We start from the raw sequence: 14264 nt of genomic DNA, 5'->3' as shown, positions 1-14264 counted from the left end.
AATAAAAGGTTTATTCTTAAACAAATACAATATTTTAAGGGCAATCTCCAACACTGATTATATCAAACAAAGTTAAAGATTGTCTCTCCGGGAATTAACAATCTAAACCAGGCAACACACACAAAAAAAGTTTGTGAAACTTTACTTAGAATTTAAAGATAAGTATATAAATTTACAGATAGCATTTGAGTATTGAAGTATATACCATGTGGTAGTATAAAAAAGCATGCGCATGGTTAAAGAAAAAAAACACATTTAAACTCAAATCTATTCTAGTATGCAGGAGAAATATTTTTTAAGTTTCTTGAAAAATGAGAAAGAAGAGCAGTACCCACAAAAGTCTGGTGTCACTATTACGGTTCTCACAGCATGCTATAATTTATATTCCAGTCCTTTTCAAACATTATTATTTCTACTGTGACTTCTTCACTAGGCAGCAAACCCCTTAAGTATAAGAACTACCTCCATCCTGTCTATCAGCAGATAGCACAGTAACAGACATATGGTAAGTGCAGAGCAAAAATTAAATATTTTATACCTGAAATGAGTTGCTAAATAGAACTCTGAACTATATTCCCTTGTTAGAGAATTCAAGAACCTCTGCTCAGATAAATAAATAATTTTTTCTTAGTTGAATTTTTCAGTGTTGCCTATTAATTCTAGTAAATAACTTTAAAATTTTTTCATAGAAATATGTTTTTAAATAATGAACTTGACAATGAAAATTATATAATCTTGATTATATATTTACCATAAAGACTATCAGACTAGAAAACACTGATTTCATTCCTGTGAACTTCGAAATTTAGAAAACCAGCTAACTATGTTATTAAATATACTCAGTGTTTGGAGATAGGACCAATGTTGTTCTAATGTCCAAGAATAATGACATCACAAAAGCTCATCCTTAAATCATTTTCCCACAAGAAATGGCAAGACAAGCAGAGTATGAAATGAAATTAAAGATACAGAGAAAGAGATACATAGAGATATATATCCTATCAAGGATGAAGATCTATGCTTAAAGAAAAAAAACAGTCATAAATGGCACAGGGCAGTGAATCACTTACCTCCTGAAATAAATGGAAATAAAGTCATATATGATAGGAATAAACTAGACGGCATCACAGCTCTTTTAAACATTTAAGACTATCCTTCAAAACAGAAACAGAAGATCTTCTGAAATTTCAGTAGCCTTCCTTTCCTTTTTTTTTTTTTTTAAGGGAACTTTCTTAAAAAAGAAAGATAAAAAGACATGGGAAAACTTCAAAAGCAACAACAACAAAAAAAAAAGGAATTACTTACCAAATTGGCCATATAAATTGTGAGCAGCCCTCTCCTGCAAATAATTTTAAAAAGAGATAGAGTGAGATTAAGCATCAATTTGACTTAATAATCACTTTATCATTTTTTTAGAAATTAAAACGATTATCAGGAGGAGTTGAGAAAAAAGGCAGATTATACGGAACTAAGTTTTCAGTACCCTAACAACTGGATCTAAATAGATTCTACAAGTCATTCTTTTCAGTAGTATTAAATATTCTATTTAGTGGTCATTAATTGAAATTATTTAAAATTATTATTGCCCTGTAATTGTTAACTAGATTTACTGCAGTGATCATTTCACAATATATACCATTATTGAATGATTATGTTGTACACTTGAAACTAATATAATGTTATGTGTCAATTATATCTTTATTTTAAAAATTACTATTTTGTTATCATTATGTATTAACGGGAAGAGAAGTATAATTCGCCATTTGTCTACATTTACACTAGAGAATTCTAAATTTAATAAAGAACCCTAAAGAATTCATCTTGCCAAAGTCTCAAAGTCAAGGCCAAAACAATACACATTTATTGCAAAAAAAAAAAATTAGGTCTTCTATTTACTTCACACACAATGCAACTGTTTATTAGATATCCTTACAAATCATACTAAATCACCTTGGTTTTAACTTTGTTGTTAAGTGAGAAGTTAGGCGCTAAGTAAACTTTCTAATGTCAAAGGACAAATGAAAGTTCGATAAACATTCGCTTTACAGAAAAACTGCATATTTATCAAACTTATTTAATGAAAATTAAGGTAGAAACTCAAAGGATAATTTTATGCCCTTAATCACTTCATTTAACTTATACTGCATGTAAGATCATGAATGAAGCATATCTTATTCTTTACGAAAGAGGTCTTTAATGTTTTAAGAGTTTAAGAGCAGAGTTAAAATAAACTCTGATGGGGCACATGGGTGGCTCAGTCAGTTAAGAGTCTGCCTTCAGCTCAGGTCATGATCCTGGAGTCCCAGGATAGAGCCCCACCTCTAGCTCCCTACTCAGGGGGGAGACTGCTTCTCCCTCTCCCTCTACCCCTCCCCCTGCTCCTTCTCTCTGTCTCTCTCTCTCACTCTCTCTCACTCACTCTCTCAAATACATAAATAAAATCTTTTTAAAATTTTTTAAAAAATAAGGGGCGCCTGGGTGGCACAGCAGTTAAGCGTCTGCCTTCGGCTCAGGGCGTGATCCCGGTGTTATGGGATCGAGCCCCAGATCAGGCTCCTCCGCTATGAGCCTGCTTCTTCCTCTCCCACTCCCCCTGCTTGTGTTCCCTCTCTCGCTGGCTGTCTCTATCTCTGTCAAATAAATAAATAAAATCTTTTTAAAAAATTTTTTTAAATAAACTTTGAAAATTATAAAAATTTAATTGGAGTTTCAATTTTGAACACTTCTAGTACTTAAAAAAAAAACTTTGTAAATAAAACAAGCACCAATATCAAATCATTTTCACTTAAATTTCATGCCAGGTTTTAATATTAACATTGTCAATGAAATCTTCCTGAAGTCAGATTCAGTCATACCTAATCTGGATTGTTCACTATTTAAAATGGCCTAATAAGATTTCTAATATCCCTAAGCCACATGGAGGCAATATGATTTAACCAAACAACTGAAGTTTGAAAATCAGGGTTTCATTTAACTTTAATTCTCTGGTACTCTGTAATTTAATTTTGTCATTAAAATGAGGGAGCAAGGGGAGCCTGGGTGGCTCAGTCAGTTAAGCGTCTGCCTTTGGCTCCGGTCATGATCCCAGGGTCCTGGGATGGGCCCCTATGTCTGGCTCTTTGCGTGGCCGGGAGCCTACTTCTCCCTCTACCTGCTGCTTCCCCTTCTGTGTTCTCTCGCTACCTCTCTCTCTCTCTCTCAAATAAATAAATAAAATCTTAAAAAAAAAAAACAAAATAAAGTGAGGGAACAAAACTAGTTATCTTATATTTTTAAACATAAAAACTATTTAAAGAAAAAAGCATACATTTATCACCAACAGATAAACATAATTGGACCTACTCTGGTTGAGAAGGGGAAGGAGATCTAGGCGAACCCATGGAACCAAACCCTGCAGGCAATGACCCTGTTCGGCAGGTCCTAACACACCTCAGCAAAACAACAAAATTCTAATGCTCCTCTAAAAAAGAATTTAAAAATCACTGGTAAGGGGCGCCTGGGTGGCACAGCACTTCAGCATCTGCCTTCAGCTCAGGGCGTGATCCCGGCGTTATGGGATCGAGCCCCACATCGGGCTCCTCCGCTATGAGCCTGCTTCTTCCTCTCCCATTCCCCCTGCTTGTGTTCCCTCTCTCACTGGCTGTCTCTCTGTCAAATAAATAAATAAAATCTTTAAAAAAAAAAAATCACTGGTAAGATGATCTTTTAGCTTTCTTGTCTATGATTTGTACAAATGAATTGAAATCATTCTTACTAATCTTTACAGATCTTACCAGTTCCTACCAAATTCTAAACCAATATTCTACTAGTACTTATTTTAAGTAAATTACATAAAGAATTAGGGTAATATCAACATCCGAGAGTCACACATACACAGAAAACTTAAATCCTTCTCAAGTAATACCTATTCTTACCAAAAGCTCGTTACATATGAAGAAAAAAAACAATATACTTAATCACAAAACCAAAAGTGTCTCTGCAATTTCAGTGGTAGTGCCCAATTTTACATTTCCTTATGAAGTGAACTAATGTATTTGTTCCACTAATCTATTTCCATCTCTAAAATTCAACAAATTATCTACCTGATAATATAACTGTTAAGCTTTAACTACCAGGCAAAGATTATCTTGTTTACCTTCACATTCTCACACACCTGCAATAGTACCTGGCATCTAATAGGCATTAAACAAATGGTTATGGAATTACTAGACAAAGTGTTACTAGGAACATAGCCTTATAAAAAGGAACATACTAGAGACATATAACGTGTTACAGAAATATAGTCGCAAAAGAGAGCCATTAAACAGGAGGGAAAATTAGTGATATCAATTTATTAGCAAAGATGTGATCAGATTATTTTACATCTGCATAAAATTTAATAATTTACAAGGTATAATCAATACTTGAAATAAGATTTTATATCATCTCAATAGTCCTATGAAGTGTAATGTAGATTCTATTATCCTTACTCTACTGAAAACCAAGAGTCAGAAAAATTAAGTGGTTTCCTTACGAATACAAAGGTAGCACAAAGACAAGCTGGAATTAGAAGTCAATTTCATGTTCTTTCTAAAGCACTGCTCCTACGGCAGAAAATCTGTCCATTACTAACTTACCTTTAAATTCTGTAATGACTTGTTTAATACAATATCCTAACAGGCTTCTGTGCTTTGAGAATGAGTAAAGCCCTCACACACTCTTACTACTAGGGGAAAAGCAGAGGATGTACTGTTATTAAATTGCATCCTATCCTGGAATCAAGTTTAACTTTATTGTTCTTAAATAATGAGGAAGAGCACCTCCTTCCCAGCTTTATCTGAATTCCAACCCAGAACTAATAGACTCAAGAATGAAAAAACAGTATCTGTGAAGGGCATCATGTGCTGTATTACATAGCAGACACTTCTTGGTAGGTTTCCCTGGTGTGGTGTCTTCAACCTCAGCTCCAATGTCAATTTGGGAGGTACAGAATATCAGAATATTGATTTATCACTTCTCCAGGGATGTTCTGTATCACAAGAAACTGATAAGTCAATTAAATGCCATTTTATTATTTACCACTTGACTATCTCTAGCCGAGATCTGAAGACAAACAGGTCACTCCCTTCTTAGTTGAGTAAATTCTCTCTGGAAACCAAGTGACCTATTAAAATACTATTACAACAGTGATGGGGAAGGAGGAGGTGCCAATAACAACAAAAGATGGCCTAAGCCTAACTAGGAAGGGCTAGGGCCAAGAAGAACAACAGCTTTTTAAATTTCACAGGACATTGTGATACACAAATACTCCCATTCTTCTGGGAATCACTGGATCCAGAGATAGGTGAAGCTCAGTGAACCACAAACAAACTTTTTTTTCTTTTTTTGATACGGGAAGGGGTGAAGTCTTTCAACCTGCATGCAAAATTTAAGGGACTGTGCACAGCAAGGGGTACTACCTAAAAAAGTATTAAGAACTCTATGTATTAAGAATATCATTATTCCCACAGGAAAACATTTAAAAAATTAAATTTTCTTAAAACCTCAGTAGACTACAAGGTATCTTCACACACTGCTGAAATTCTAAATTTTATTATCTTCTAACAACAATACTGTATCTAACAATAGTATTTTTTTCTTTTTCTGGAAACCTTAACGTATATATTCTTTAGCTAACCTTCTGAAACTTTTTAACGACACTGTATATAACACATTTCATAACTAAGGTTATTAGGGAGTATGGCAGACATGGTGTAACTTCTAAATTCTAAATGTTTATATATTCTTTCTCCCTCTCTCCCCTTCTTCCTCTCTATAAATACATACATTGTACGAAAATATATATATATGTTTTACATTCTACAAAAAAGGGGAAATTACGGATTAAAGAAAAACAAAGTGGAAGGTCCTAACGATAGTAATGGCTTACTAAGAGATGCTATTTAATCATCTCAGAAAGTCTTTTAAGACAAGAATAAATTTTCATCTGCCAGAATGTTTTAGAATAGTATAGAAATACTGCCTTAAAGTACAGGAACAGATAAAATAAGAGCAAGAGTTTATGATCACATGCTGTTATATACAGCAGATAATACAGAATAAACTTTTCAGAAGACTACAAGGTAATTTAAATTCTCTTCCTGTGAAGATAACATGACACTGAAACCTGAAGATGTCAAGAATTTATAAACCAAATTCATGGTATTTTATTCACATATTATAGAGTTCACTCATTCTGGTCATATCTGCCTAGGAGTTTCACAACTACAACAGTATAATTTCACAATTCATCCCATGAGTATCCTTAGAATAAATATGCAGTTTTTTATATTTTAATCCATACTCATGTTCGCACACCCTGCAGTTTTAACTTATCTAAACAAATACTAAATATCAAAGCAAATTCCATAGTAATTCTACAAAACAAAATCTATCAGAACAACTTTCTGAACCACAAACAAAGCACTTCCTAGAAAAAGAAAGAGAAGACTAGTTCTAAACAGCCCACCTAGGGATAAACTAGATGTTACCAATGCTTCCTGCTGAGTTACTATAATCACAGTTCTTTGTGGCACAAATTTTTTAAGCAACCCTGGAAACAACTTCAAAGTTTTCTCGGAATCCCACAGTGATACGATTAAGATTTAAGTAAATTGCCCTCTTACAAGTTGTCAGGAACTAGCTGGCAAAGCATGCCTATCTGTAAAAGCAGGGAGAGAGACTGGGAAAGATGGATGGATGGATGGATGGATGGATGGATGGATAGGTTGGAGACAGGGAGGAAAAAAGTAGGAAGGAAAGAAAGTTAAACCACTATAGATGAAGACATACTTATGAAGATAGATCTTTACTTATGTATCTGTATCTATATACATACGTTATACATATGTGGATGTATGTATAATCACACTGTATGTTCTTACCTCATTAAATGCTTTGGAAAAACTGATTACACAATTGAGTACAAAATATATGATCTCCAAGTAAAGATTTCATTATTAAATAAAGCTTTAGAGATTTAAAAATTAGAATTACCACTAGTTGCTAATTTGAAAAAAAAAAAAAAACACTGCTAATCTTCCATATTCTGTATCTTCCACGCTATTACTGATTTTATTTAAAAGTATGAACTGTACACATATCACAATGGACAACTTAAATGTTGCTGTTTCCCACCTTCTACCCTCAGACGACTTCTTATTCTGGGTTTTTATACTCTAATCTTCTCACATAGCCTCAATAATCACCTTTAAGAAGAAAACTCCCACTCTTATTTTTATGACTATCACACTACTCCTGAATCTAGACTCCTACTTGAAGCTGCCTACTGGCTATCTCCACCAACATATCATTGATTTTCTTCACGAATTAAAGACATAATCACATATTTCTTTTCCTTAAAGTAAAAGCTATAATATTAATTAACTTCACTTTGGGTACTAGCTATAATAATTTTAAAATATACATAACTTCAACCTCTGTAAATTACATATAATCTATTAAGGGATCTTGATATTTAATGGAATCTTGAGAAAAATTTGTGGTAAGTAAAAAATACTTTTTCGAAGCAAATAGACTATTAACTTTTGCACAATTTCAGATAAACACAGACCAGACTTGGTATCATTTTTAAATAAGATACACTATAAAGCAACTTGTAAAAAGATAAAGCAAAAAGATTTGCTTCCCTATGTTTTAAGGTTAACTCCAATTTTTTTAATCTGTTTTTTAAAAAATAAGTCACTACCTTGTGGAAAATACTAAAAGACTAAAATTTAAGGTTTTTAATTAGATCCCAAACTAGGATTTGTGGTTGCTATACATACACACACACAACCCCTCTCCAAAAAAAAGAACTAGCAAGCTATTTCCAGGTATTAACTGCATCACCTAATAAACAACAGAAGTAAATCAACACATATCACAAAGGGTTAGACTACTTAACAATCACATCAAGGTAAGGATCAATTTTTCTTCAGCAACCACGTGATTATCCTTATTAAAAAGTTACACTTAAAATTTTGATTAGGTTAAATCACTCCAATTAATATTCAGAACAGATCATAATGTATAACTACCTACAAATTTTCTGTGAATATCTAATGTTTATGGATAAAACACTAGTGCAATAGCTCACTTAAAAGAAATGAAAGCAAAATGCTTTAAAACAAAAAGTTCACTACCAAAAGTAAAAAGAGAACAGGAAATAAACTAGTAACTAAACTCCAAGTTATCACTTCACTTCCAGGAAACCTCTTTGTGTCTTAAAAAGTTATAGCTCTTGATATCAATAGCACAATTTTACTTTGAAGTTACTGTATTTAAAGACATGTTTATCTTCAAAGAAATGTTTAACTAAAATCATTAAAAATAAGGCCTAGACTAATACAACAAGAGAAAAGAATTGAGCTCTCAACAACACACACATACATATAAATTGGACTATGACAAGGGCCGTTACAAATACATGGAGAAAGAATGGACTACTGAATCCCTGGTGCCAGAGAAAGTAACTATTTGCCAGCCAAAAAAAAAAGTGTTGGGCGGGGGGGAGATAACAGAAATCCTATGGCAAGCAGCCTCTAATACGGACCTAAACACATTTCCATGTTTTACAAGGTGATGAAAGTATTAACACTAAGAAGCTCTAAAGTTAAAATATCTACTGTAGTCCTTAGAGCAAGCACTAAAAAAAACAAAAACAAAAAAATACTGGAAATAAAATATAAAAAATACAAAAAATAAAAATAAATGTTTTCTTCCAGTTTCCAGTTATTAGGGAGTATAGCAGGCATGGTATAAGGAGCTCAGAAGTCATCACTGAGTCCTAACATCAAGTAAAAAGCTGAGGAAGCTGGAAACTCAACAACTCATCTTAGATCCATAAGAGAAGCAAGGTCACCCTGCAAACTACAGCCCCAAAACTGAAGAGACAATAGGCAGATAAAGAGAATCACAATTTACCAGAGCAGAAACCAGGTGAAACCTCAAAGAGAATAAGAGCCACGATAGGAAAACCTAAACTGACAAACAGTAGGAGGCTCAGTGGGACAAGTCTGAGAGTGAAAAACTTCCAGAGGACCCAATCATAGGGGGACCCTCACACCCTTGTGAGTTTTACCCCTGGGAGCTTAACTAAGGTCCCACCGTAAGTAACAGGGGAAAAGCCCCTTGTGCTTCCAAGTAGGGGGAGATGAAAAGGAACCATTCTGAAATAAGCCACAGCACTCAGTTCTTAACAAGGCCTGCCTTTGGTAGAAGCTAGTTAACCAGAGCCTAACCTACTAGGGTAGGATGAGAGCCTAACTGACTTGGGAAAGAGAAATACCCAACTCCAGCCAGCTTAGAATTCCACACAGGAAGAAGCGAACTAACCAACTACAGCACGTTCTAACCATCCTGGCCCCACCTAAGAGGAAAAGAAAAGCTGAGAAATACTTGTGAAGTTCAGTCTAGAGACAGAGGCTCACAGAAAGACTGAGGTCTCACCACAGTCCTACAGAACAGTTTCCTTCCCCCCACACTTCACCACCACACTACTAAAGGCCTATTCCAGCAATTTCTCTTACCTGGTGTGTTATGTCCAGCTATCAAGAAAAAAATTACAAGGCACATCGAAATGCAAAAAACACAATTTGAAGAGACAGAGCAAGCATCATAACTAGATACAGAAGAGATGTTGGAATTACCAGACCAGGAATTTAAAATTAAACAATGACTAATATGCTAAGGACTCTAATGGATTAAGTAGATAGCATGTAGGAACAGATGAGCAACGTAAGCAGAGAGATAAAATTCCCAAGAAACACAAAGAAAAGGAACTATAGCAGAAATGAAGAATGCCTTTGACGTAATCACTAGTAGACCAGACACAGCTGAGGAAAATAATCTCTGAGCTAGAGGATGTATCACTAGGAATCCTTGAAAACTGTAAAACACAAAGAACAGAGACTGAAAAAAAAGTACAGAACATCCAATGCCTGTGCAACAACTACAAAAGGTGCAACAGACACATAATGGGAAGAGCTGAGGGAGAAGAAAGAGGGAACTGAACAGAAGAAATACTCAAAGCAATCACAACTGAGAATTTTCCTAAATTAATGTCAGGCCCCAAACCACAAATCAAGAAAGTTCGGAAAACACCAAGCAGGATAAATGCCAAAAACAAAAACAAAAAGCGACACCTAGGAATATCTTATTAAAACTACAGAAGATCAAACATAAAGTAAAACACTGAAAGAAGCCGGAGGAAAAAAAACCACCTTACCTATAGAGGAACAAAGGTAATTGCATCCAACTTCTCCTGAGAAACCATGCAAACAAGAAAGTGGAGTGAAATATTTAGTGTTGAGAGGGGGAAAAACAAAACAAAACAAAACACACACACACACACACACACACACACACACACCAACCAAGAAATCCATACCCTGAGAAATTATCCTTCAGAAGTGAAGGACAGACAAAGATTTCACCAGACAAAAATTGAGAATATCTGTTGCCCATGGACCTGCTCTGCAAGAAATGTTAAATGTTCTCTAAAGAGAAAGAAAACACTACAGATCAGAAACTCGTCTACATAAGCAAAGGTGGAACATTAAAGAAAAAACAAACGAAGGTAAAATAAAAAATTTTGTTTTTCTTATTCTTAATTGCTGGAACTGATAACAGTTCCTTCAAAATAATAAAATAACAATGTAGTAAAAGCAACAATGTAATTGTGTGTGCTTATGTATTTATATGGTGTGTGTGTGTGATGCATGCTTACATATAAGTGAATGACAGCAATGATATAAGGGACAGGAAGAAGGAATTAGGAAGATATTGTTATTGTAAGGTACACTATCTATGAAGGATTACAGCGTTATTTGAAAGTAGGATTAGTTGTAAATGCATATTACAAAACTAGGGAAACCACTAAAAAAAGTTAAAAACAAAAAAGGATAACTGATATACTAAGAAAGGAGAGAAAACAGAACCACATAAAATATTCAGTTAAGGGGCGCCTGGGTGGCTCAGTCGTTAAGCATCTGCCTTCAGCTCAGGTCATGATGCCAGGGTCCTGGGATAGAACCCTACATGGGGCTCCAGCCCCGCATTGAGCTCCCTACTCAGTGGGAAGCCTGCTTCTCCCTCTCCACTCCCCCTGCTTGTGTTCCCTCTATCGCTGTCTCTGTCAAATAAATAAATGAAATCTTTAAAATATACATATATATTCAGTTAAAACCACAAAAAGCAGAATAAAAGTAGAAGACAGAAAATCAAAACAAAGAACAAGGGAACAAAGAGAAAACTGTAATGAATGTAGTAAATATTAATCCAAGTATATCAATAATCACTTTGAATGTCAATAGTCTAACTATACCAAATAAAACACAGAGATTGTCAGAGTTGATCAAAAACATGACCCAACTATATGTTGTCTACATGAAATCACTATAAAGACATCTGCAGATTAAAATAAAAAAGCACATGAAGAAATGCTCTATAACATATACCATCAAGGAAATATAAATTAGAACAATGAGATCTTACCACACACCTATTGGAATGGCCAGAATACAGAACACTGACAACACTTAAATGCTGGCAAGGATGTGGAGCCACAGGAATTCTCATTCATTGCTGGAGAGTATGCAAACTGGTACAGCCACCTTGGATAACTGTTTGGTGGTTTCTTATAAAATTAAACATACTCTTAACATATGATACAGCAATCATACCCCTTGGTAATTACCCAAAGGGTCTGAAAACTTATATCCACACAAAAACCTGTGCATGGAAACCTGGGAGCAGCCAAGATGTCCTTCCGTAGGGCAGAAGACAGCTTGTGGTGCATCCAGACAGTGGAATATTATTCAACACTAAAAAGAAATGACCTACCAAGCCATGTACAGGCATGGACAAACCTTAAAGGCATATTACTAAGTAAAAGAAGCCAATATGAAAAGCTTAGATACTGTATGATTTTAACTATATGACAATCTGAAAAAGGTAAAACTATAAGAGAGTAAAAAGATAAGTAGTTACCAGGGGTTGGGGGAAGGTGGGATGAATACCCAAGCACAGAGGATTCTTAGGACAGTGAAATTACTCTGCATGATACTGTAATGGTCAATACATGTCAATGTAAAAACCAGTGACTATGAATAAGGGCCATAGTCTAGCTGACAATAATGTCAATTTCCTGGTTTTATGTTATACTACAGTTACATAAGATGCTATCATTGGGGGACAACTAGGTTAAGGTTTCAAGTGACTCTGTGTACTATTTGTGCAATTTTCCATGATTCTATAATCACATCAAAGTTAAAAGCAAAAAAATAATAATAATAAAACAGACCACACAGTGACAAACATGATAAAAATAACATAAAATAACATGGCAGAACTAAACCAAATATATCAGTTGTATAAATAAATGTATATGGACTGAACTTATATATCAAAATAAAACGATTTTTTCAGATTGGCTCTTCGAATATAACCCAAGTTCATGTGGCCATGTGAGAGAGACACATCAAGTGTTTCAGGAAGATAAAGACATACTAGGCAAATGCAAGCAAGAAGAAAGATAACTAAAATTTTGGAACTCAAGCCAAAATGCATTAGGTAAAATAAAAAACGTACTTTTAATGCCAGAAATTACACCTCAAATTAAAGATATAACCTAAAACCATATCCAATAGCATAGATTTTATGGCTATCTGCCAACCTTTGAACTCCTAATAAAAGACAAGGCACTTTTTTTCAAAAGTTCAAAAAAAGGCACAAAAATTGAGCATAAATTCGGCCACAAGGAAAACCTTATTAAGTTTCTTACAGAGAAAACACTATGAACAACATTCTCAGATAAGAATGCAATATAACTGGAAATTAATAACAAAAGGGCCATTTCATCTTCTTAAACTCTCTACTAAATAATTCTTATATTAAAAGAGAAACACAAACTAAAATTGCAGAATTTCTAGAAAATGATGATAATGAAAGTACTACATGTCAGAACCTATGGGATATATAAATAAAGCACTTACCAAAAGAAAATTCTAAGCAACAAATGAAAAGGTTTCTAAGAAAAGCAAATTAATCAAAAGAAAGTAGAAGGGCAAAAAAAATAAAAAGAATTAGGAAATGAAAAAACAGAAGTAATAAATAAGATGATTTGTTGAAAAAAATCAACAAAATCACTAGCTAACTTAATAAAAAAAAGGAAATGGCACAATCACACAAAATAAATAACAAATTGAAAAATAACCACTGAAAACATAAAATTCAATCAAATCATAAGACCATTGTACAACTTCAAGTAAATATAAAAATCTTTATAAATACTTTCTTGAAAAATAGAACTTTCTAGCTATTAGAGAAAGTTACTGAACCTCTTTATTGAGTGAACTCCAAGTTGAAGCAGATCAATTCCACAGATGAAACTGATAACTTCTTCTAAGAACTACCACCCCCAGAAGAGTCACCACGCCCACGTTTTACAGAGAAATGGGCCAAATACTCAAAGGCCCAAAAATTCATGGCTATTTAAACTACTCCAGAGCAAGAAAAAAAGAAAAAACTTCTGAACTATTTTATGAAGTAAATGACACTCAAACCTGATAAAGAATACACAAAGACACACAAATACACGATGACTAGCCAATCAACAAATAATGGTATCATGATCAACTCAGGTTCATTCCAGCAAAGCAAAGACTGTGGAATGTCAAGAAATCCATTCAGCTCATTCCCTCAAAATCATAGGTTTATTGAAAAGATCACATACTCGAACTTGGAACTACTTAGAACTATGGACCTCCTGATGGCCTCAGCATCATCTATGAAGTATATGCTTACCAAATGTGTTCAATCTTAATATAATCAAGTCTTCAGACTGAACTTCAGTTTACAGGAAATACACAAGTGAACCAAACAATTCCATGAGGAAAAAATTCAGACAAAACCAGAAAAGTTTTACATACAACACAACTGGCCTGGTCACATCAATAAATCAATGCCATGTGGGGAAAGTGGGGAAATTAAGCTAGATTAAAAGAAAATAAGGAAACATAACACCATACTAAAGTATGGTTCAAAAAAACAGCGATAAAAGCATTTAGGGACACTGTGGACTAGATGGTATTAGGGAATGACTGTTAATTTTCTTAACGTGTGATAAGAGTGTTGTAATTACACAGAAAAATATCCTTATATTAAAATATGCATGCTGATGTATTTAGAAGTGTCACGATGTTTACGATGGTTCACACACCACACACACAACCACACATACATAT

General features: G+C 34.2%; 1 protein-coding gene across 2 annotated transcripts in view; it reads right to left on the bottom strand.

The window, feature by feature from the left end:
- TMEM135 (transmembrane protein 135) overlaps window positions 1–14264 on the bottom strand; it is a 248623-nt gene that overhangs the window by 201792 nt on the left and 32567 nt on the right. The window contains exons 4-5 of one of the 2 annotated variants that reach the window (XM_045815551.2): window positions 10247–10282; window positions 1306–1339 (exon numbers count right to left, since the gene is read on the bottom strand). In XM_045815551.2, the coding sequence (XP_045671507.1) occupies window positions 1306–1339; window positions 10247–10282 (70 nt within the window). The remainder of the gene's footprint in view (window positions 1–1305; window positions 1340–10246; window positions 10283–14264) is intronic. The other variant, XM_045815552.2, reaches the window with a different exon arrangement.

This window comes from Ursus americanus, chromosome 16 (assembly GCF_024610735.1).
Source record: "Ursus americanus isolate L20-20 chromosome 16, mUrsAme1.1.p, whole genome shotgun sequence".
Lineage (NCBI taxonomy): Eukaryota > Metazoa > Chordata > Mammalia > Carnivora > Ursidae > Ursus > Ursus americanus.
Note: the sequence above shows the minus strand (reverse complement) of the source record. Positions and strands in the feature narration are given on the sequence as shown.